The following is a 26,363-nucleotide window of genomic DNA, read 5'->3' as shown; positions in this document are numbered from 1 at the left end:
AATATACTTTTGATGCTTCTGGAATAGGTGTCCCAGCAATTCTTGCAAAGGTCACACTTTTGCTTTTAAGTTATCTTTTTAGTAGTTTTATGAAGCACTATTTACATCCTGTATCACAATCTGGCATAAAAACCTGAAACTATTTGTGTATGGCTATGGGAAACCTTATTGCAATTATTGCCATCCCTCTATGTATGAAATTGCTTTCCTCTCATCCTGGAAAAAGAAACTCTTTTTTACTTTGGGGTAATAGATCTTCAGTTACTGATGGAATATCACCATTCTTGTCTCAAAGTCACTCTTCATGAGTGGCACAACAGCACATAACAAATACTTAACACTCATCTTTAGATAAATCTGTTTTCTACCTCTGCTGAACTGAGTCACATAATATAATGCAGCCAGCAACCAGTGTATAACACACAATAAATAAAAGGTGTTAAAATGTCTTTACGTACCAGGAGATCCAGTATATAACTAATGCTGAAGTTAATTCTTTTGGGGTAGACTGGGTTATTCAATAACCAAAATTCAGTGCAAACATTCTGAGTTCTTTGAAGGATAATATAAATTTGGAGCAAGTGTATAAGGAATCATTAGAGAATATCCTTCTATGCTAACCATCTCTGGATGTGTTTAAAAAAAGACTGGCTGTGGCACTGGGTGCCAGGGTTTAGTTGAGGTGTTGGGGCTGGGTTGGACTCAATAATCTTGAAGGTCTCTTCCAACCTGGTGACTGTGTGTGCTAACAAGGGCTGCAGGAATGCCAGCTGCTCTTGTCTAAGAGATTCACCTGCTCTGGAGAAACCAAACACATGAGCAAAGGAGGATCCCATGAAATCCCTCAGAAGTCAGAAGATGCTGATGCCATCACACCCTTTGCTGTGCCCAGCTCAGCTGAGATGCCCTGGGAGAACCCTGGGGCTTCCCTGAGGCAGTGCAGGAAAGGTCCTTGAGGAAAGGCAGCCAAGCAGCAAAGCACTTAGATTTGGTACATGCAATTCCACAGTCCTGCTAGATAAAATTCCAACATTCCCCCAAAGCCAGTTTTGGACCAAGAGGAACCTTCCAGCAAGGAGACCCCGAGCTCTGGAGCACCAGGGCACCTTGGGGATCCTCTGGCAGGACCTCAGAGCCTCCTTAGCAAGGCAGGGCCAGCAGTGTGCAGGAATGTCACTGAAGAGTTTCTCACTTAGACCTAATTTGATATAGGATAATTTGATCTTTAATGTCAGTCTTAATTACGTTAACTGGGGGGAAGGGATCCAATCCTACTGCCAACATTTAATCCTGCTATGACTCATCCTGATCTGATTAACTGTTTCCCACACAGAGAAACCTTTTTAATGTCAAGACACACTGAGTCAGGAGGAAATGAGAGAGACAGAAGAGAGACCCAGCCCTCCATGAGCCTCATTCCTCCTCAGGAATCTGTGATCTGTACACGGCTGCTGAGGAGACAGTGCTGGCAAAAACTGGAAAAAGGGAGTTAGACTAATCCAGGCAGGATGCAACACAAGCATGTAAAACCAATTTCCAAATCCACAAGACTAAAGGAGGATTTAATTTATTTAGCTTTGTATTTCTAGAATAATACCAAATGATTTTTGTTTTAACTGACTTCACTTCTTAAAAAAAAATAAATAAAAGAAAAAAAAAGTTTTGCTAGCCAAGAGCTGCAAATCCCAGATAATGCCCAGCCTGTTCACAGTGCCATCAACAGCTCCCTGTGCCTTTCAGGAGCTCTGTGACAGCAGCCTGCTCCACCCCAGCTCCTGCAGCCACCAGAGCCCAAATCCTCTGGTTTAGCTCAGTTTGTTAATCAGGACAGACTATTAATATCAAGCCCTCTCAGGCATCCTAGCAAAACCAGCTCAAGAACAAAGGGGAAAAAAGCATTAATTCAAAAAGTTAGTCACAAATTTTATTCATCTTGGTATGCTTCAATACAAGCTCTGAAAAGTCTGATGAAACACAAAGATCAGGGGAAAAAAAACAGAAAGAAATCACTAGGTCACCTCACCTTTTCTACACCACAGACATATTTTGCCTTGTGTTGAGCCCTACGAGAGTTTGGCTAAAGAATATCCAACAACAGAACAAAGCCATAAAGGAATTGGCTCCATTCATCAGCTTTTCTGTGCTGTGTACTTCTACTTGTAATTTAATGCTGGATTCTCCCCCAGGTATCTTTTTTTCATGTGGAAATAGTGCTGCACTATAATCAACTAACTTCATCTCGCATTCTATATAATATTTATGTCAATATGAATGAGATAAGCCCCCTAAGCTGTATTTATATGTAAGGGCTGTGTCCTTAATAACTCTCCGGGCATTTATAATACAGCCATCATGGTACTTTGAGTTTTTACCACTTCAAAGGAACTATGAACACAAGAAGTTCTTGTGGCCCTGGGATTAGAAGGCAATCAGGCTTCAGCCACGACCACAGGGAGAAGCGGTGCAAAGCACTGGAATACATGACAGCTTTGACAAGTTGTGTAAAGGAGAGAACTTCAGCTATTATGCAAAATTACACCTATGTATTCACATAGGCACAAAATCCCATACAGAAATGGACAGCTGTACAAATAGGTATGTTTCTGTCTGTAGGAAACAGTCTTTGCAAAACTTTTTTTTTTAAACCCCCAGATTTTCCACAAAAAACAAAATTAATACCTGTATTAACACCATGCCTTATCTACCTTCTTACCACATAAACTGAATACTTTCGAAACAATATCCCCTGCTAGGATCTGTGCTAGGATCCTGAGGAACCATGCAGATTTAATTTCATTTTTTTTTTGTGACAGGGTTTAATTTTCTTAAATAGTTTCCAGAAATATTAGTAAAGAAAAACAGGCATTATAATAAAGAAGAAAACCACTTGGCTATTTTAGGTCACTATTTGCACTGCTAGCAACACAGCAGCAGGTTCCATTTGCCTTGCACTAAGCATGTTATGAATAATTCAGCTCTTTGCTTCGTTCCCTAAATAGTTGACAGGGAACAGAAACTTTGTTCATGACCTGTATGGCCTTTTTTGAAGCCTGCCTATTTATTCAATAATGCACATCACAAGGTCCAACATCCAGGCTGGCATTTATAGAAAATAAAAGCATTCAATAACAATTACTAACAAATGACCATAAAACAAGTGACTTCCCAGAGCTACCACCTTTTACTCACAAACAGCACTCGGCCAACTATTTCAATAATTAAATGCTCTCAATCTGCACTGCATCAGCCCTGGTTTATGGAGCCTTGGACAGGAAACAGATTCCAGAAGCACTGGGAACACCTTCCAGCCTGGCCACAAGTGTAACTGTAAATGTCTGAGCTCTCTGATGAAGCCCAGCTGCCTGGCTGGAACAGAGAAAGCAATGTCCATCAATGGCACACTGACATTTTCATGGACCCTTACACATTCTGAACTAATGATCCTTCTTCTTGCTGTCTCACCTCTCCACATTTTGATCAAGTCCTGGGCCTCTCCAGTCTGTGGGCTTCAGTGAGTCACCTGAAGCAGCAGCAAAATGTGATATTGTCTGGAGCATCAACCAGTACTGACTGCTGAGTCAAGGCAGTGTGCTTTGAAATTCTGGCCATTTCATCAATTTTGTATTACAAGAGAGGATTACTGCAGGGGTCTGCAGCCACGTCCCATCTTCCACAGGAAAGACATTCCAAATCACTTTCTTTCTCTAGACCCAAACCTCAGTAAAATACTACAATTATTGCAAACTTCTGTCCGTAGAGCTTTCCCAAATTTCCTGGACAGAAGCCAATCTGTGATGGGGTCCTGACCCTTTCAGCAACCTTTCTCTTGAAGCCTCACACAACCCAATGAATTAGCCAGATGGCTAATGAAGATTGAGCACCCATTAAAAAAAGTAAAACAAATAAGATCTTAAAGTGTTATTTTTAATGCTCATTTTTGTTTCTGTTATCTTCTCTACTCTGTTAAATAAATTTTCATGAAAGAGAAATAAAGACATTTAGTTGGTTAAGAACCAGACATTGCTTTGTTGGGAACCATCAGCACACACCCCCAAATAGGAACAAGAATCATGAGGTCTCCAAGAAAAAAGATTTCCAGACAATTTTGCTTCTGAGCTATTCAAACACTCTGTTTTCATACTGACATTTCAATTCACTTATCAACTTTCATGTTTCCCTAGAAAGAAAAAAAAAAAAGAATGGTGAGACAAAATTCCATCTTACTGGAAAATTATAGCCTTTTCAACCTTGAAGAAACACTCATAAACCAAGCAGAGTGTGAGTTGGTATTTTAACTTGTACAGGAACATATGTAAATTCGTGGCAACTGGATGTGTCCAAAGGCTACATCACCTTACATGAAGGATGAGAAAGGAAACACCAGCTTATGTGAAGGATGAGACTTGAAAATGTATATTTAAAGATCTCCCATTGCTAAGACTGAGAGAAATCAGACATACACACAGAGCAGGAGGCATTATTTAACTTCTTGTCCACAAACAGTACTGTAGAAATTCAAAAAAGCCAACGTTTTCAATTTTGAAAAGTCTTACATTCCACAAGTTCCAATATTGCCAGGGAAAGCCCCAACTATGCAATGCAATCCATAATTGTTTCATTCCAGAAACTCATCAGCTTTCAAAGAGAATTGAACTGAGAATAGAAGCCCCTTAACGGAAGACTACTGCAGAATACCACCATTAAAATTGATTATTATTCAGACAATATCAATTTCATTATCCCTGATCGATCCTGAGCAATGTTCCCCAGCAACCTTCAGTTACAAATTCTGCATGAACAGTAACTTAATGCAGTACAGCAAATTGCAGTTAGTTAAATTCAGCAACAGTCTGACTTATCAGGCTTCCAGCAAAGAGCTGTCATAGGTGCTGATGGCAAGGAACTGCTTGTCAAAGCACCACCAAGAAGGGCTGAGAAAACTCCTTCCCCTCAGGGCTTTGTTAATTTGATTTATGTGTACAGGCAGGAAACTAATTGCTTATTGTTGCAGTGCCTACCATGGAACTGCAGATCCCACTGAAAGGCTGGATCTCGGGAGTACCCAGGACTTCAGCTTCACACTGTGCTGATGAGAGATGCATCCTAAACAGGAATCTGCCAGGGCTTGGTGCCTCAGAAATTTTAGGGACTCAGAATGCCCTCAATTATGCCATGATCACCTCTGAGGAAAAATCCACCCTCTGAGCACACGGTAATGCTGGGAAGTTCAGAGCATAGACAGAAGAAATGCCTGCATTGTTCAGGCAGTCCATGTGTCGCTAATTAAACTGTTAACGGGGTTTGTTTCTGCAAGGTTCGTTCCTCACTATCATTATAAACACGTCCCTGGGACCACCAGCCAAAAATGCTGATCCTCCTTGTATGGATTTGCAAGGACTGGACAGTGAAGGACGACTTTGTCCAATTTCTTCACCCTGCGGTATTTACCTAATGGAAGCATGTGGCCTACAATGAAAACTGGTTGTTATCTCAGCAGGCTGTGTGGCTATTTTTATCTTCAGGTTCTTTCTGTTAGGAAAAATGTGGTTTGGTTAAATCTATAAAAATGATAGATGGCAACATAAATAACTCTTTAGCTTCTAAATACTGCCTTTTAGCCAGCATTAGTGTCAAGAGCTGCTCAGAAATCTCCAGTCAAGTATTTCTGTCTTTCAGGTAGAGTCAAGTACAGAGCCTATCACTCACCAAAAGTTTCTTAAAATAGATGGATTTTTCAAATCCATAGATGTTTCACACCATCCATTCCAGATTGTCCCTGAAACAGAAATGATCCCTTGAAAATCGGAGCTTTTCAAACAGCACCAGACACCTACAGGCAAAGGGGAGAGCAGGATGTCCCGGGGCAGCCCAGCTGACAGAAGGATTCAAGGCATCATCAGGCCCTCCTCAATCCCTCTGTTGCCCCAAACAGGCAGGAATGTGGAATGCCAGACCTTTAAAAAGTAAATTACTCCCTCAGCCACTCTGGCACAGCTCATTTCATCATCTATTAGGGAAAGCAGCACTTGTCACCACTCAGAATTGCTGTTCTAATTGGGACTAAATTGCCCCACACTTTAAGCAGTGATGGTAAAGAAGCACATAGCTAATGGCCATGGAAATTGGTTCTCTCTCTAAACCCTAACCACACTCCTCTTATGAGGACTGTGAGGCAATTCCAGCAAGGTAATCTTTAAAATTAGTAAGATTATGCAATTCAAAAGTAAGTGATCACAGCAAAATTAATTTATACTTTATAGCCTATCAAAAAACAATGTCACTTTTTCATGGAAAACACGAGGCACTGTACAGCAGCAGGACTAAAGCCATTCATCTAGGCTGTGACAGACAGTAAATTTATCAAGGGACTTATTATGCTGATGTGGCATAATATAGTTTATTGATTCTAATTCATTAGCATATCACACTTTTTGCTCAGGAAATCAAACATGCATTGCTTAGGAAAATTATTTTAAGGCAACACTATGTACTTAATTTACAAAGAATACAGTTACAATACAAAAAAAATCAGATTTTACTGTAAATTATTTCCCAAATCAAACATCTAAAAATCAATATAGTTTGTTGAAAACAGTTAAAAAATAATGAACTGAAAAGAAAAATTGTTCTCAGTGACACATGGTGGACTTGAAACATGTCCTTTCAATGTATGTAAACCATAACCTAAGACATTTCTTCAAAAAAGGAAAAGACTATTATAAGCTTATGCTGCAGCTGACTCTAACAGGATCAAACTTACACATCCTTCTCATGCATTATATCAATATAATGCATCCTTTTTTCATCCAAAGAAAAAGAAATAAAATTTTAAAAAGAATGAAACCAAGGAAAACTATAAAACATACAAGCCTTTCTATTAACACCTCTGAAGTACAGATATAACCTATTTTTTGGTTTAAAAAGAAATCATCCTTGACATAAGTGGGTATCTGAAGCCTAAATTTATCAAGTCTCTGTTCCACAGATAGCACTTGGGTCACACAGGGCATCTTTCTCTCACAAAAGACACCTCCCCATGTTCCCAGAGCCATTCTTCAATGGGGAGGTGGCAGGGGGAAAAGTGGGAACTTTCCCTTATCTGATATTACTCTTATCTCCTTTCAAAAGGGACTTTGTACTTATAAATACACATTTCAAAATTATCATGTGAATGAAGAGAATCCCAAGTGATTTCACAGTGGGAATTAAATGGATCTAGGGTGCTCACTTTGCTCCTGGGTGTCTGGGAATACACCAACATCCATTCCCAAACATGAAGCAGGTCTGGCTTCAGACTGAGCCTAACTAGAGTCAATACTTGCATTTTTGATAGCAACACAAGAAATACTTGAAACTGATATCCAGGAAGAAATAGAATGAGTTCCCATTGCTTTTTTACAATGCTCTTTTCAGCTGTTGGTGTGACAAAAACCAAAATCTGTGTACAGGGGACAAAACTGATCATGAGTGAAGTGAGCTAGACCAGCACACTGCTCCCAGCAGCCATGGAGAGGTCAGGTGCAGCTCTTAATTAGCAGTAGCTGTTAATAGGAGTGGGCACTAAATGGGTCTCTACCCAGGGAGGCAGTGACCAGAGCACTCCTTTCCTCACACCCTTCCTGAGGACGTTCTGCTCCTGCAGGAATTCCTCATTCCTGGGACAAAGGCAATTCACCAAGCACCAGCCTGTAAATTCATTCAGTCAAAAACTCAAAAAACTCCAATTTTCCTAAAAGTTCCAGGCTCTCTCTGCTCCTCAGGTATGTATTTCACAGGTTCTACCTGGGAAAAAGATTAGAAGCCCCAAGGTTTTAACATTACTGATTACAACTGATCAGGGAGTAAGAAACACTTGGATATGGAAGCTTCTCACTTCACTTTGAAAAAAGAAAAAAAAAGCAAGTATAAGTCCTTTTCTCACTGCACTGGCACTTTTACTCCTTGGCCATGACACAGAGGAGAGCAGCTGCTGCCTGTTCTTCCAAAGCCCTTTGAAGAATTAAGCTGAAGTTATGGATGGCAGCAGGCACCAGTGACAAATCAATTCTTGCCAGGGATGGATTTGGGAGATCCTGCAGGTGATATTACCAGCTGGAATAAGGAACAGATACGCCTCTAAAGGACAGTTAGTTACAACTGGATGTATTATGAAGGGATTTAAACCTCCCTGTTGCTCGAGGGGGGAAAACATGATAGTGAAGGGAGCATTTGAGTGAGAATACACGGGATGAAAAGGAGAGTTGAAATGCAGGAGCTTCTCTGTAGACTGGCTGGAGAGCAAAGCAAAGATTCTTCCCTCTGTGCCCCCATCCCAGTTTTAATCATGGGAAGATTATCTAAAAAAACCTGTGGTCTGATAACAACCAAGATGTACAATTTTGGGAAGAAATTATTGAGTAAAGCTCAATAAGGCTACAAGAATTTTAAAAACAGGAGAGCAATAAACTAATCTGATAAATAAAGCACAGCCGGTTTACACTGGCATCAACACAACTGCATGGTTCTTTTAATCACACTATTCAACATCAATCTTTGTTTATCCATTTAATTTACAGAAGCCAGCCCCAAAATTAAAACCTCCTAAAAATTATGATAGTCTCACATTTTCCAAGTAAAATAGAATTGTTTCATTTTGATTTGGTTTTGGAGCAATCAAATTGAAATATTTTATATACATCATACCGAGTGAGAAAGAAAAAAACAGCTGCATTTTCAAAAGCACTTAAGTGTTAGTAGAAATCTCAGTGTCATTTTAAAAAGTAGCTTTAACAAGTCAGATCTCATTGAAAACTATGCACATTTTCATTGCAAATTTACTTTTGAGAATTCAGCAGCACATTGCTTACCGAAACAGTAACAGGCAGTAGGGTTTCTGTACTTTTGAAGGTCTGCCTCTTAACGACCTTCAGCATTTATTACAAATGGCAAAGACTTCCACATTTAAATGCATTCATGCCTTTGGAGAGCAGGGCCCTTCCCAGTGTGATGATGGTATTTTGGAGCTGCAGACGTTCCTCGGGGAACGCAGCTCAAGGTCCCTCCTCTCCAGCTGTGCCCTCCTGACACATTCTCCAAAAGGGCTCCAAGAACTCAACCCACCTGTCCCAGGAGATAATCTGCTTTCTGCCTCTCCATTTTACCACCTCTGTCCATCTCTTTAGCCCTGGTAAGTTCTGCTGGTTAAGGATATAAATGTAAGCAGTGCCCAAAGTGTTCCATGTTTCAACTTCTCCTCTTTTGGATGCGGGATTTATGCCCTTTTCATACTCTCCCTGAAGGCCTTCTGGAGCCAAGTTACACCTAACTTGAACTTAAATTTTATTATATATCTTCCAGTAGAACACTGTGAAAAGTTATACTCATGGCACAAACAGATATAATTACTGGATTCTCACCAGCCCAGAAATGTCTGCAGAATCATGAGTGATTTTACCAGATCTGATTCTGCCTGTACTGTGGAGCAGATTGTTTACCTTCAAAAATATATATCTGAACAAATGTAGTATTTAATTAATTTAATCGTTTGATTTACTGACTGAATCCTATTATCAATATTGGTCCCTTTTTTCTTTTTTATCCCAGTTTAAAATGCAGCATACATGAGTGATTTTACCAGATCTGATTCTGCCTGTACTGTGGAGCAGATTGTTTATCTTCAAATATATATATCTGAACAAATGTAGTATTTAAAATTCTGAATTGTTTGATTTACTGACTGAATCCTATTATTAATATTGTTCCCTTCTTTCTTTTTTTGTCCCAGTTTAAAATGCAGCATGTTAGGTAAGGAAAAACTCTTCATTTTTCCTGTGGCAAATGCTTTTCCCCTTCAGGTACCTCTTACAACTCAACCTCTGCAACATCAGGAATGAACTGATTTCTACCTTTTTTTGCCAACAATGCAGGTACCTCCCTATAGGGAGTGGAGAGAGGTGTTCAAAAAGGCTCACAGAGATAATGATGATTCAGGCTGTTCCATTGATTAAGCAACTTGGCCAAAACCAGTAATTACAACTATGCTAAATTGCAGAGGAATTCTGTAGCATTCTCATTTCATGGGAAACAAGGTGCAAAGTTGAAGGAATAAAAGCCAACACACTGAGTTTTCTTACCTAATGATTTCTTGTATGTCTGCTGGGAAAAAACAACCTTAATATGGAGCTGGGATGATGCAGACAGCCAGGATGGGACTGACAAAAGTGGAGCCCACCAGGAGCCTCCAGTGGAGAACGTAAGTTCTCCAGTTCAGCAACCCATGAACACAAAGTGCAGATATTCTACACCATCACAGAATTGTTTAGGTTGGAAAACACCTCTAAGATTGAGTCCAACTATTAAGCCAACACTGTTGAGTGACAAGGTGACTAAACCATGTCCCTAAATGCCACATCCACAGGTCCTTTAAATCCCTTCAGGGATGGGGACTCAACCCCTTCCATTCCTAACATAGACTGGTAGACAGGCTTCATGCAACTCTCAGACATTCTAGTCCAAATCCAAACAAAACCAACACAAGTTCCCTGGAGCACTTCTGCCACCTCTTTAGAAGTGCAAAGAGTTAAATCCTCAAAGCTTCATCCGACCAGAAGCAGATTTCACCCCAACAGAAAGCTCCCACCTCAGACCTTCAAGCACATTAAGGTGATGCCTGCTCCAGCACTATGATTGGCACCTCTGTGTCTCTTAAACAGTTTTTTTTCACACTCCTAATTCCTTTACAGGACTGTTAGCAAACTCCCATACCATCTGAGCCTGATCTAAGGAGTAAACAACGAAAATTAAATTAATGTCATGCTCAGTAACATTTAGAAATTGCAAGCTAAGCAGCTGCCACTTATTCCTAGTAACTCAAAGTGTTTTATTGAAGGAAGTTTTCAAATAACATATATTGATTTTGTCAGATTTGGGCTTTTTTTTTTTCCCCTTTTACCCAAGCAACATATGTTGCATGTTCTGTACTCACAGGCCTACACACATCCAGCTTTCATTGCAGTCACTCTGACTCCTGCCAAACAGATGTTGAGGGAAAGCAACTGAACACAACATGGGATAAAAGCTGTCTCAGACCAAAATGCTGGGTTAAGAAAAACCTTGTGGGTAATGCACTATACTAAAAACATTGTTTATATATTTATATATAGAACTGATAGGTAGCTGAATTAATATTTGACTGCTTTTACTGAATTCATTCTATTAAATAGGAAAAAAAACCCCAAACAAATACTAAGAATTATGTTACAGGATGGCAACTACCAAAGTTCTTTTTAAGTTTCAAAGTACTTATATAATTCATTTTACCTAAAATCCAGATTTTCACTAGTGTCTTAATAGCAAGCTGAAATAATTTGACAAGTGATAAAGGGTTTGAAAAGGGATGGTTTTAAACCACCCTTTGAAATAGTAGAATGGCAAGTGATTCCCAGTCCCCAAACACAAAGTACTGAAGTATTATTATCCTGAGTCTGACAGACATGTCAGCAATTTGATGTAATTTGTGTAATACCCAATCTTAGGGCTTAGCTTACTGCAACACTTTGGTTGTGACGAAGCCTAATGACAGAATTCAGTTCAATTTACCCTCTGAAAGACAAAGAAGTTATCTTTTTACATTAAAAATCAACATTTTTCATGACCTGTACCCTTTCCCATTATGAAAGGAATTAGATTTGTATGAAGTAGAATCAGTTCAGTACATGAAACTGTTCATATTTACTTTTTCTCTTGCATTTAGTAACAGTGTTGGCTCAAAACATGGTACTACCCACTACAGGGGTTAAGACTTGGCTTAGAAAATGTAATAAAAGACAAATATAGTTATAACACCCATGTGGTTACTTCTGATGTAATTCTGATCTACTCAGTAACACCTCTTTGGATGACCATGACAACAATCTTTTCTAACTTCAGGTATGGGAGTTCTGCTGCTTCTGAACTGATACTGATCAAAAAAATCTGCAATTCATTACCTTTAACATGAAAAAGGAACTTTGCATTCCAGAGGCCAAAAATAAGCTCATCTCCCCACCCCATACAGAAATAACTTTCCAAAAGTTGGCAACTTCAAAAGTTGGTTCCTGCCTATTTTCTTCCACACTCACTGCTACAGAAAAGTGATTATACTCTGGCACAAGCATGTTATATAGACTGTCAAAGAAGCGAAAGGATTCCACATTAAAAAAAGAATAAAATCAAACCCAGTCAAACCCAAGTATTTTAAAAAACTTACATTCTTAAAACATGTCATAAAGAAAATAAACAAATCACAATCTTTCAAAGTGCAAAGGTCAATTTTTCCATCCTAAACCCATAGAGAATAAAGGTTTAATTTACCACATAGAGGAAAAACAACAGAGTTCACTTTTGTGACAAAAATTAGGCGGGGATTTTTTAAAGCACCAAATATTACAAAACATCATATCAACCTTGCTTTTCAATAGTGTTATTTGGCAGTCATCTGGATCTAGGACAGCTGTTCTATTGTCTGTATTTACATTCGATTTGAATTATCTGTGTTTTTCAAACCATTTAAATTAGAGATAATATATTTAGCAATAGAACATTATTAAAGCAAAACCTATTATGATTAGCACAAATTTGCATTATTAAAAAATGAATTTTGTATATGCTTATGAACATCTCCCAAGTGTCATGATAAAACCGAACATTAAAAAAATAGTCAGGGTTTGTAAAAAAGATTCCACATTTTAAAAAATTAGGTGAAGACTTAATGGCACCTGAGAGCATTTAGACAAAAAACTTGCCAAGCTACGTACCTGTAAATGTGTTGAATATTTTCAGCTTTGATTTCCTTGAGAATTTCATGGTAGATCTGAGGATTATTTGGTTCTTGAGATGTTGGGGGAGAAGGGCATTTCTTGTGTGCATAATATCCTATCACAATTCCAAAAATAAATAAAATCAAAGCAGTGCAAAATACTTTCAGTATCCGAAGAAAGCCGCAGCGGTTGCTCTTTGGTGCCTGTCTCGTGTAGTGGGAGATGTAGTCAGGGTCTTCTTGGAGCCTCTGGAATCTTCCCTTTGGAGAAGAGGAAGGCTGGATGGGCTCCAGGTCGAGGTCAGGGCTCTGTGAGTTCCCCAGGTGTTGCTGGGCTGCGCTGTCCAGTCGGAAATGGTCAAAGCCAGGCTCCTCCAGCTCTTTTTCCATGTCCCACTCCAGGTCCAGCGCTGTGGCTTGGAGCTCATCGTTGTCAAGGTATGGAGAGTGCCCCTGTGCTCTCTGGTCTGCATTCACTTTGTGATAGGCCATCTTTTTATCTATTGAAACAAAATTTAAAACCTAAAGGTTTGTTTCTATATACACACATAAACAATTTATTTATTCTTTGTAGACCTGAGATCATGAAAAAGACAATAAAGCCCAAAAACTGGGTTCTCAGTATTTCACTCTCCCCATTTCCATTGTCCTGTGTTTTGTAGGATCAGCAGTCCCATGAACATCATCATGGGAAATGTATTGTAACAATATGAATAAAAGGAATTTAAAAGTGCCAATGGCAAACCACTGAAATTATCCAATTATTTTGTCAGTCCTCGAGATAATATTAAAAAATTGAGTGAAGGCTCAGAGTTTCCAAAACAATTATTTGTTACCTGAAAGTAATTTTAAAGCTTAACAACTGTGTGCAACAATTTCATTTCACACACTATACAAAATAATGCTGCTAAAATAAAGTTGAAAAGCTGGAAATAATATGAATTGCCTGATCTGTTTCTAAACACAAGGAAATGATAAATTAAAAAAGAAACTTCAGGGTGACACTGTACTTACATATCAATAAAAGACTTCCATTTAGATGGAGCATTCTATTATTTATAGGTATTTTAAATGCATAGTTCCGGAATGACTGATGAATTTACTTAGAAATTGTCCCAGCTGTTTTGCTCCACTTATTTTTCCCATTTTAATGAATCAAAAGCACTGCCAGGTAAGTATTTGTAACAAATTCATTCTTTTAACAGCAAGGCATAACTGTGGCACTTCTAGATATTTCTATGGAGGTAGAAGCCCTCTACACGGAACTCTGACCTCCAGTACAAACACTCAAAGTCAATTTTCAACAAATCATCTTTGACAGACTGCAACAACAGGGTGCCTTTTCTCCCACACTCTGACAATAACCATTGCAACACATAAGCATCTGTAATTTAGGGCTTTTCAAACATCAGACTCACTTCTCAATTATAATAAAATGAAGATAAAGATATGAAACCTCTCATAGTGATGAACACTAGACTGACACCTACAACACTACATTACCACTCCATTTTTATGTTTTAAGGCATTTTCACTCACCAAGACTCACCTCCAAATAACATTACCACATAAGAGAGGAACCCACTGTAATGGCAAAGTGGAATTCAGCTTTTTGAAGCTCTCTGAAGAGAGCAAACTGCTTGCAAGCGCCAATATAATGAAACAGCCTATTGTCCCCTGAAAGGCTATCTGCCTCGATACAATACCAATTTACAGTGCCTATTTTCCCCCTACAGGCATATAAATATCCCTCACCTATAACTGTCAGACAGCCTGGGAACAGCCAAGAGACCCCACACGTTCCAAGTCACCATTCCAGTCCTTTTGCAAATCAATTCTCCCTCTGCAGCCCAAACTCTTCCAGAGGCAGTGGGAGCAACAGAGTTTACAGTGAGCTGAGCTAAAGCCTCTTAAATTAGTGTGAAAGCCTGCATTATTTATTAAATAACGATTGCAAATTTAGTCTTTAAATTCCAGCAGAGTCCACAAACAGCTGCAAAGCTGCTGTGGCTGCTCTCTGTGGAGTCTGCTAGCCCAGCCCTCAGGTTTGTGCAGGATCCTCTGAACTTCAGCACCACAATCCCCATGGTTGTGAATCACCTGGAGATCTCCCAAGGGAGCACTCTGCCTCTCCACCCGGGTTGTCAGGAAGATATTCAACAATGCCAGCCCCAGAAACGACGCTCGCTGCACTGAGCTTCCTGCCAAGCACGAAGTTGACATCAAACCATGTATTAATACACTTTGGAGAATTGAGATAACTAATTTTGAAGCTATTTATCTACCCTTTCACTCTGTCTCCTCTTCTGTTAATAGAAGGATTAATTTGCAAACCATCAGTGACAGAGATCACTGCTAGGTAATATCAACTGCCCAACAACTTCATCTTTCCAACTCCATTTCATATTGCTTTCTATTAGAAATTAAAGACTGATGTTTTGTCCTTTAAAGCAAAGCAAATCATCACTGCATTTCATAAGCAAGTAATTTTGGCTCTAGAGTTCCTGAAGTCATTTAACAAACTGGTATAGGCAAATAGGTAAACCCTTGGCAGATTACTACAGTAGTAGCCATAAACCAGAATTAAGGCAGTTTTTCAGATGGAGTTTCATGGCAAATATTAATCTTGCTGAGCTTATAAATGTTGACCATTGCCTATCTGTAGTAGTAAGTTTTCCTCGTATTTATGATATGAAAAAATTGTGTTATTGTTCAATGGTGTGTATTAATAAAGGTTATTTAAATCTACATATAAATGCATAATAAAAATTCCTATGAAATTTCTTGAAATGGTTATTATGCAGATGAGTAGCAGCCCCATTCCACAGCTTTGCATCTCAGGAATTCAATTTTCATTCAGAGCACCAAAACCAGTTTCCTCACTTCAAGGAAAAAAAAAAAAAAAAAAAAAAACACAACACAAACCACAAACAAACCAACAAAGATATGCCCTAAAATAAAAAAATCAATATTCAATTCAGTTTTATATTTGAGACCAGTCTTTGGAGTATGGGATCTTATTAGCAACACACGTCCTTTAGTTAAAGGATGCAAAGAATGCAAGAGTAGCTGCAGTTGCTAACTTCACTTTTTCCACTAATATTTCTAAGCTCATTGTTCCAGTCTAAGGACACAGCACAACTCACCTTGAAGCATCTGAGATCAGGGCCTGCACTGCATTTAACCATTCTAAAAGTAATTTTACAAAGGGTCTCCTGGTTCTTAAGGCACAGATCATTTGTGCCATGCAACTGTATCACCTGTTCTATTTAATATTTGATATTTAGCTGGTTAAGGAAATAGGCATAACTCAAACATTACTTATTAAATGTAATTTTGGCTTGGAACTGAAAGGAGAAAGAAAACACTACATATTCACAGTAACAGTGGATTGTGGAGAAAAAAAAAGACAGAAATACAGGAAAAAATGAAGTCAAGAAAAAAAACCACTACAATACTCTAGCTCAGTCTTCTTTATAACACAGATCATAAAATGAACATATTTTTGAAAGACATTTTTGAAAACTTCAGGAGATAGAATATTCACCCCATCTGCCAGCAAGCTGTTTCAAAATTTAATTGTTGTTAAATACATGGTTTATTATGAAGATAAAAGAGCAACTGCAAAATGCCAGAAGTCTGAATATGCACCAAGCCAGCTTTAAAGCCACTCTATAGGGACAGCAAAGGGGATCATAAACTCTGGAATACTGGACAGAGCCAAGCTGATGACCAATAAAGCTGATGTATATGTCTATAGTTCCACTGATTTGTAGGGAGAATGTTTATAGAGAGGTATCAAACCAAAGCTGAATATCCTTTCAATTAACTACACACAAGAAATCAGGAGAGTCAGCTTTATCAGATTGTTGTTGCCTTAACGAGCCAATTTCAAAACTCTCTGCCTGTGCTTTGACCTTAAAAATAACACATTTACATCCTGCCTGATAGGAACATCTTGTTATGGAGCCACCAGAAACTTCTTTTCTTGACAACTTTCCCTGGTTCAATCCCTTATCAGCAGTGCTTTTGAAAACTATGGAATAGGATCTTCATTAAATGTCACCCCCCAATGCCTCCATAACAGAAAAGTGAGTTTACACGAACATTTTGTGAAACCAACAAGGAAAAAGCAGTATGAGCATACTACTGTAAATTGATTGTGGCTGGTGCTGCAGTTGTTAAATGCAGCTCATAAATAGCTGAGACAATTAGCAGGCTCATGCCCAGCAGGAAGTGTTGGCAAGTGTTAATGGGCTGCCCACAGAGAGCCCTTCTCAGGACACTTAGGGCTCAGCACTGGAAAGGCAAAATTCACCCAGGAATTCTCCTGAAGGCATTGTGGCCTCTTTGTACAGTCATAAATCCAAAATTCCAGGGGCTGTTGGCTCAACTCATTTTGAAAGGGTCTTTCCTTTTTATTTTCTTCTCATTATCTTGTATATAGAGTGCTTTTCCCCTAGGTCCTTGTAATCATTTTGTGCCTAGGGAAACCCCAAAGTAAATGTAATATCACCTGTTTAAAGGGCCAATAGCTGTGCTTATCATGGAGCTCAACACCCACTGCACTTGAAAGGCTTAAAAGTATGTATGACAACAAATTAGTACTTTGTTAAACAAGATGATGCCAAGTTTCAGGCCTAGACAAATTTCTTCAGAGTTATAAATCCCTGACAAAACTTGTTTGCAGAAGAGATTATGATGTCCTTTTCAACAGCAACGTTACACTGCCCTGTAATTCAAAAATAATAAAGTGATATTTCCATCACTGCTGCCTTAATTCTGTGCAGTAATGATTTCTCCCTTCCCTCACCTATGGGATATGGGCTTGGCAAGCAGTTCAGTTACAGCAGGACAATTAAGGATCTTGTCACTCCATAGGGCGACCAGATAAAAACAAATTACAAAACTCACCAGTTGTTCACATTTCACTGAAGCTCAATGCAACCTGAAAGACTGATCAGTGTTGTAGCAAAAACAACAGAGAGATCAGACTGGATAAAGGTCTGTAAAACACACTAAGTAAAACACTAAGTTGGATCTGAAGTTGTCTCTTCATTAGTAAGTCCTTTTTGGTACAGATGAATGGTAGAGCATTTAACCTCTCCAATTTCTCATTGATTTTATTATATCACAAACAGCCAGGTGGACCAGGATACCATTAATATCAACACAAAGAATGGCCACATGACAGGAACAGGGGTTGTGGTGCACCCTGATTGATAAGATTTGTGCAGGATGATGCCCAGCTGGAACAAGAGTTAGATCTGCCTACAATCAAATTCATCAGCCACCTGAGCTGTAATTCCTGGACCATCCAGATGTGCATAGGTACATGGATATATTTGCCTGCTGCCTTTTTAGAATCTCTGAATTCCTGAGACTCACAGAAGGATTGCAGAAAGCTCCTTCTTCCCCAGTGGACAAGTACCAGGCAACAAAAAGGCAGCCTTAGCTGGTCTCTAATATGCTGGGCATGTATTACTAACCCAGATCTTTCCCATTCTCAAACACATTTAGTTTGCAAATACGTATTTGCCTGAAACAAAACTCAGATATATTTACTGACTTTATAGGAGCTAACAGCATCTGTGATAGATGCAGAGTCTGCCAGGGGTTTATTAATACTGTGGTGTAATCAGATCACTAAAAATGGCTCTGGTAGAGCCTGTGCATTCCTTGTGGGATATTCTGTGCTGCTGCTTTTGCTTGGCTTCCAGGACAGCTGTTCCCTCCCATTAGGGTGGGAAAAGCTCAGTTCTCTCACCATTCACTCTTTTTGCTCATTTGCAAACGTCAGGATGACAACACCGAACGAGGAGAGAGAAGCCACACACACACACTCCAGTTTCTTAGTTCATTAATTAATCACTCATTTTTCCACTGGAATCAACACTCAGATGCTGCTTGTTCTCCTTTGAGAAGGGCACTGGATAGGATTTCAGTGTTTCTAAAAGCAAAGAAGCAGATGGATAATCAGGACGTCAGGGCTAGTTGGGAAGTGTTGTGTACTCACACACTGTTCTTAAACTGGGTGTAAGGGGAAGAAATTCTGTCCCACATCTCTGTTCAGTTGCACCAGGCCCCATCCCCACCACCTAAATCCTCCTGCCCAAACCCCCTCCCCACCATTTACCTTCCCAAAACTCCAGAGTTCCTGCCCATCCCACCCAAGGCTCTTCCAAAACATGTCTTTCCCTTTTCCCACTTTTCTCATACAGACTCTCTGTACACTAACCTAATACCCAGTTTGCCTGCATAGATATGTTTTTCCAACTTCAAGGTTTCATCAATAATATATTTTGCATTACATTCCCCCAGACGTTATAATTGCCTCTGAAAGAAATAAAATACAAAGCTTTACCAGGACAAAAACTATTATTGGGGCATTTGCATTTAAGCTTATAGTTGAATTTGATGTGAAATAAAATCATTATAAATGGTGTTTAACTTGAAAATGCTGACAGCAATAGCTGCACTAACAGGCCATAGTTCTTAAGAAAGTTAATTTTATATGACTCATTTCTGCTTCGGAAATTTTTACGTTGCCAGTCTTTAGATTGGACACGTTTCACTTTGATATTTTCCAAACTCTTTTTTCTCTTTAATTACAGTCAATCCTATTTAAATTATGATTTTAAAAATTAAGTCATTTCAACTTAGAAAATTTGGAAACTGTACATTTGCAAGCTACTATGTTGTAATAAAATGTGCTAGTGGAATTCTGCTATATTTCAAAAGATGCAAACCAACATTGCAAAATACTATGTGGTTTCAACCCATGTCTTGGAAAGAACAAAAAAGCCACAAACCAGAAGAAAAAATCCACAAAAAACCAACACAATAACTAACCAGCCAACTAACAACAAAAACAAACAAAAGAAAACCAAAATCAACAGGTCACTTTTATGGATGAGCTACAAACAAGAAAAACAGGAATGTGGCCTCATCATAGGCATCAACTCCATTCCTGATTTTAAGAAATCAGTGACAAAATCTTGCTGTGAAAATATTAACACATTCTGTTTAGGGAAAGAAAAACAACCAAACTAAACCAACGAAAAAAAGAAACCACAACCCACAAACAAGCTGATGACTCTGGACCATTTGGGATACAATTTTATCTAAAACTGGTCCAACCTCACTGCCCCAGCAGGGTCATCCCAGAGGACACAGCACAAGATTGTATCCAGATGGTTCTGGGGTATTTCCAGTGAAGGAGACTCCACACCCTTGCTGGGCAATCTGTTCCAAGTGCTCCAGTTTTCAGAGTTTAGGACCAATTTCCCAAACTTAGCTGCTTACAGAAGACAAATCTTCCTATTTGCAATATTTCACATGGAAATCAGAGATACAGAAGAAATATGAAGCCCTAATGTCTCGTGTCAAGAGTAATTTTTTGGATAAAACCAGACTTTAAATGATATATTCAAAATACTCATAGACACACATGAAAATGTTCCTGCTGTCACCATCCTGTGCTATTCTAACTTGCTGTAGAAAAATAGGTCAGTACTTGTATAAAAAAATTAAATCCTTACTTCAAGACTACATTTTCTAGATTTTTTTTTTTCTCATTTCTTGCCCAGTGGGGTTTTACTCAGTTTTATCAAGTTCAACAATGACAGGGAGCCCTTAAAAATAATATATTATGGAGCTGAAGATGGCAACATTTACAATTTAGCTTTATTGGAATTTTACTATATTTTGATAGATGACAGCTTTAATGATTCTGTGCATGGTTTATGACAGAAAGCAGTAAGGCAGTAAGATAATTTTTTGCTCTTTTCAACAATCTGTATCCAAAGAATTCAGAAAACAAGCAAGTGTACTTCATAATCATGCCAAATTTATTTTCTGGGTGAAATCTCAGGTGTTAAAGCTGAAGTACATGGAGTGGTGTTGCTGTGGCAACCTAAGATGAGCCCATGTTTGTAAAGCACACCTGTGTCCCCTGCACACCTGCGAGGCACAGGGACAGCCCAGATTCCTGTCAGGAGGCAATCGAGCTGGGCACGCGTTATCAGCCCCGAGACTGCTCCCGGCGAGGCCAGGGGACATTGCTGGAGCCATCAGGCAGTGACAGCCTGCATATGATCTATACAATGGCAGAATCACAGCCTTGGTTAGATTGGAAAAGACCTTTAAGGTCACCCACTCCAGCCATTAACCCAGCACTGCCAAGGCCACCGCTGTACCGTGTCCCCAAGTGCCACAGCTACACAGCTCTTAAACACTTCAGGGGTGGTGACTCCACCACTGCCCTGGGCAGCTGTACCAGGGATTTCAGTGAAGAAATGTTTCCTTATATCCAATCTAAACCCACTCTGGTGCAGCTTAAAGCCATTTCTTCCTGCCTCACCACTTGTTACCTGAGAGAAAAGACGGACCCCACCTGGCTAAACCTCCTTTCAGGGGGTTGTAGGGAAGATCTCCCCTAAGCCTCCTTTTCTCCAAAAAACAACACCTCCCTCAGCTGTTCTTCCTAAGCCTTGTTTACTCCTGCTTTTAGGGCCTAAATGAGAAACCCTTCATTTGCCCCAAGATGTAGTATTAGAAGATTTAGTGTTGCTATAGCTATAGGCGGAGTAGAGCAGTAATATGTTTGGTGGCCTTTGACCTTTTTTTTTCCTAAATCTCCACTGAAATAAGCTGTCAAGTTTGAGAAATGTCAGAGTTTGGTCATTTGAGTCTGCCTGGAGGTGTAATTTTGCATGGTGTACAATTCCTGTGAATTTATCAGAACATGTTTTTTCACACATAGTCAATATGGTGTGACATTCAGCATCCTGAGTCCGCCAATGTCCACACGCTGAAATGAGTTTATGATTTCTCTCACAAAGAAAATCTGAGATGTGTTAGTTCAGGTCAACAAAGGAATTCTCAGAGGATTCCTGAGGATAAAAATTAAAGGAAGCACCCCTTCTTCTTTCTGCAGTTTCCCCTGTACACCTGTCTTCTGGCAGTTCTGCCACAGGTTTAAGATCTGTGATGAAGTACATCTACGTGTAAAGCTTCACATATCAGTAATGTATGTGCTGTCATTAGCTCTCCAGAAGAATTTCACACTCTTACTTAAACCCTTGTGGGACTAAGCCACAAAAGCAGCCAGATCTGATGATGTTTTCAGCCAAGTCCTACCCAACTAACCACATCCTTGGGACAAGAGGAACAGCTGCTTAGTCTATGGTTTAATCTTCAGCCTCCCACTGATGGTCTCCCAGTCATTATTCAGGGAAATCTCTCAGCCTTGCTGTGCTGTATGGAGACGAGAGGATCGCAAGAAATAAACTGGGTAAGTTATTATCCTAAAGACTACCTTAATCTTCAGTCTCAGCCTGATCTGGTCATTTTTGACACTCTCAAGTTGACAGTCAAACTTCCATATATGGACAACTTATCACAGACTATTAGTCTATAAATATTTCTCAAGGAATAATGCTTTTCTTGAAAAGCAACCATAACACTTCCTGACTACTTAGAGAAGAGCACCTTATAATGTAAAAAAACAAATCAGCGACTGTAGAGGAAAAACTTCTCATAAAGCTTTTTTATACTTGGCCAGGGTTGTGCATAGCTATTACAGCTTAAACTGTTTATGCTGTAGAACTTTTGATTTAGAGACATTAGCAGTTGAAGAGAAGCAAAGTGTGCATTATGACAAGAACAAAGAGGACATATTCCAGAAACATATAGCTTAGCACACTGAGCTGAAGAAGGCTATAAAGCATGTAACTGATGCTTAGAGGTATTGCAGCAATTCCCTTCTAAAGTGGGAACAGTGCATCGACAGAAGGGCTGATGGTTTCTGCTAATTCAGCTCTATACCATCAGCTAAATGTGGGCTGATGGTCCTGGAAGATGCTGGATACCCATGTCAGGTACGCACCCTGGACAGGACAGCCAGTGATGTTTGGGAGCTTTCAACAAAGTAATGGTAATCAGAAACTGACAATCTGCTGACAGCAAAAAATGTTAAATAACAAATGCCACAGGAAAGCAGCTGTGGATGATCAGTCACAGAGCATACTTTGCTTACTGGCTTAATATGTACAATTGCTTCCTCTCCAATTTTCTTTGAGAAGCACCATTAATCCAAAATACCCCAAGGAACAGTGCTAAGAGTAGAGACTAAACCTTCTGTCCCTGCTTTCAGCTATAAACCAGAACATGTCCATATCCTTGTCATAGCAGAACCTGTTACAGCCTCTTAAAAAAACGGGATGATACATCAACTACAATACTGGAATTAATTCTGGAAAGTTACTCTGAAAAGTCGACAATTCACAGAATCATGAAAATGTTGGCTGGCAGGGACCTCACAGGGTCACCTGCTCCAACCTCCCACACAAAGCAGGACTGCTGCCAAGAACAGATCAAGTCACCTCATTCTTAAGCTGAACTCATCAAGCATTCAATCAGAGCTAAAGGGTTCAATATAAACACAAATGTATGCCATTGCACTCCCCTTCTTTCCTCTGCTGCCAATACATCTGTTTCTTAGTAAAAATAGCATCAGTATGCAAAAATAAAAACTCTCAGACCTGTAATATAACCAGTTGTTAAAATTCATATGGACATTTTTGCTTAAAAAAAATACAATACAGAAAAGAGACAGAATTGGAAAAAGAAATGAAAAGTCTTAACACATAGACATAGCAGCCATGGCATGAAAAATTCATTTCCATTAATGAGACGTGGTAGTCCCCAGGCCAGCGCCCTTTGTATGTGAACCATGTTAATCAGATTGTATGAGCATTTGCTGGAAACTCCTGGGACAGCAAGCAACTATAACTATAGAGCAAGCACAGCAGATTAGCAGCTTGCTAAAAACTGCTTGACTTGTAACCCTTGAAGCACAGGAATGATGCAGGTTTGCTGAATTACTGATAAATGAAGCATTTCATTTATTTGTCTCGTATTTGTTGCAGCGTTTGATGCAATTTCCACATCACCAAAATGTGGACAAAACTTCTTTCTCAGGAGCACCTTTATGTACGAAAGCACAGAATAAACACACAAATAAGGTCTGTGTCAGCCCAGCTTTGGTCACACATGCTTCTGGCACAATGTCTTGCTATTGCTACCCTACATCTCCAAAAACTCTTCAGTTACTGCAGCTGTGTTGGAGTGGGAAGGAAACGCAAGAATTCCCACAGGACTCACTGCAGGAGCTCTGCAGGTTTGGATGAGGAGTACAGCTGGACTTACAGCAAGGCTGAGCAGGACAGCAGGACCTGGTCTTGAGCAGGCAGACTTCTTTTGAAGAGGTTCTATTTCCTGAACCCTTCAGCCTGAAGCAGGAAAACCATCTGGATTCAGGCTTTCTTTCCCTCATCTGGCAGTTAATATATTTAATTGCTTCCTAGCTTGGGCTTCATCTGCTGCATCATTCCAGGGACACAAACAAAAGGAAACCTGCGCTACTTCAGACAACTTCATTGTAAAAACATTTGAGAGTTTTGTGGAAATTTCAAAGTTATAAAGGTTTTTATTGATTTTATTCCCAGCCTAATTTTAATCTTAGTCATCAGCTCACACTGTCTGTGCAGAGCCAGGAGACAGTAAGAAACCAGTGTTCTCAAAAAGTCACCCTCCAATTGAAGGGAATCAATAAGCTAATTTCCAAAGAACACAACTGGCAATATTAATTAAAATATTATCCATAGCTGACTCTGAAAAGGAGTCCCAAGAAACAAACATGCTATTAGTGACTCTCAATAACAAAAACTATTAAATTCTGCAAAATTCTATATGAGTATTTTCAACATTATACAGGTAATTTTGATCAAAAAATGAATTAAAGTCCAATTGCCTAGCTTTCTTTCTACCTACAATACTTAGATGTCTCCTTGAAGGAAGAAGAGAAGACTTAATAAAATAAACAAATGTATAATCAACCATCATTCATATGCAGCTTCTGTCTCTCTGCAGGCCCCTGGGAAATTGTCTAGATCACTATAGTGACTCTCAGTATGGCCCTAATCTCTTCTGCCTTTCCTCTCTTTTGAAATACAAATAAATAAATAAATAAATAAATATAGAAATGGGGATACAGATCCTAAACTCCACAAGGATCTGTATTTTTTTGACTTCAAGAAATGAAAATGAAATTTTTCAGTTTCCCCAGAAATGTCATTCAAAACTGAACATGCCCTCCTTTACCTTAATGTTAATTATTTCTCTTAGAAATAAACATTTCCCCACTAAAAATGTGCATTTTTATTAAATTTAGGGGTTTAGTGGGAATATTTCCCTCACAAAACAACTTAATCAGCTTTATTTATACATGACCTAATTCCAAGCTGAGGGGGGAAAAAAAGAAGTCAGAAGATGCCCATGAGGAAGAGGATCAGGACTTGCAAATCAAAAAAGCAGCAGCACTTCCTTTATCTCTACTACTTTTTTACAGGGAAATGTCTCCCACTGAGCTTCACAGTACAGTGCTTTTCATGACTTACAGCAAGGAAAGGGGCAAATCAGTCTCTAGTGCAAAGTCACCCAAGCTCATGAAAAATTTAGAATTACTAAATTTATAATTAAAATGAATCAGGAATCGACATTAGAAAACAGTTTGTACATTAACAGAAATTCAAGACTGAAAATCTGAATGCTCTTCTGTTTTGTTTTTTTTCAACAGCACACTCACAGAATTCCCTGTATTTTAGATACAGGACATACCTGTAATTCCTTTATGCATTAAGGGTATTTAGAAACACAGTGAACTATATTAAGCATGTCTCATAGCTTTTGTAATTTATTTATGAATCGAGGCATTATTAAAAATAAATGATCTTCAATAGCACTTAAAAGTAAAGCTGTTTTCAGACCAAAAGTTAGTAAAATGGCACGAAAATGTAAAACTCAGGGAATTACAAAGCACTGCTCTATCACAAAATATTTATACTACCAAAATACAGCCTGAAACGACCAGGGTTGTTAGAACACAAACAAAATCATTACAATTGCATAACATGTCACTGGCTGTCAGGATGTTAGTTAATGACTCAATTTTCCAATCTCTTTTAAAACTATCAAGCCATGACTCTGCTTCACCCAGATACAAAGGCTGTAGCTGCTCTGCTACACATTACAAAGGGCTTGGTCTGAATATGGCCAAAAGTTGCAAGTTCCATTACCCATTTTCAGGCTCTTTTACAAAATTCTCAAATGCAACCATTACAAGGTCATGGCCAAAGGCCACCGCATTGAATGTAAAGACAGTAACCCTACAGTGACCACTGTGGCACATCTCTATGCAAGTAACACAAAAATGCTTCATAAATCTCTTTTGGACCTGTAATCCATTTCCATTTTTCCATTACTTTTAGATCTTGGAAGTAATTAAGCCTTCACTTAAACCAATAAAATATTGTGTGCTGTCTCAAAACCACACCAGATTTTTACCTTCCTCTGCTAAACTTAGTCCAAAATAATTGCAGAGAATACAATTATCTACCACAGTCACCATCTGGGACATGAAAGCAATCATTTTAATTATTGCCATTGTAACTTGGGACCCACAAAGACCATTTCCTGGGCTACATATGGCGTTTATTTTTATGGATTAATGTCAAAACAGGTGGAT

At 39.0% G+C, this 26,363-nt stretch overlaps 1 protein-coding gene across 9 annotated transcripts in view; it reads right to left on the bottom strand.

Moving 5' to 3' along the window:
• NAALADL2 (N-acetylated alpha-linked acidic dipeptidase like 2) overlaps window positions 1-26,363 on the bottom strand; it is a 413,787-nt gene that overhangs the window by 198,991 nt on the left and 188,433 nt on the right. For all 9 annotated transcript variants that reach the window (XM_039713916.1, XM_039713917.1, XM_039713918.1 and 6 more), the window contains one exon: window positions 12,774-13,275. In XM_039713916.1, the coding sequence (XP_039569850.1) occupies window positions 12,774-13,267 (494 nt within the window). In that variant the 5' untranslated portion in view covers window positions 13,268-13,275. The remainder of the gene's footprint in view (window positions 1-12,773; window positions 13,276-26,363) is intronic.

This window comes from Passer montanus, unplaced genomic scaffold (genome assembly GCF_014805655.1).
Source record: "Passer montanus isolate IOZ18808 unplaced genomic scaffold, ASM1480565v1 scaffold29, whole genome shotgun sequence".
Classification (NCBI taxonomy): Eukaryota; Metazoa; Chordata; class Aves; order Passeriformes; family Passeridae; genus Passer; species Passer montanus.
This window is presented reverse-complemented; position numbering and strand designations above follow the sequence as displayed.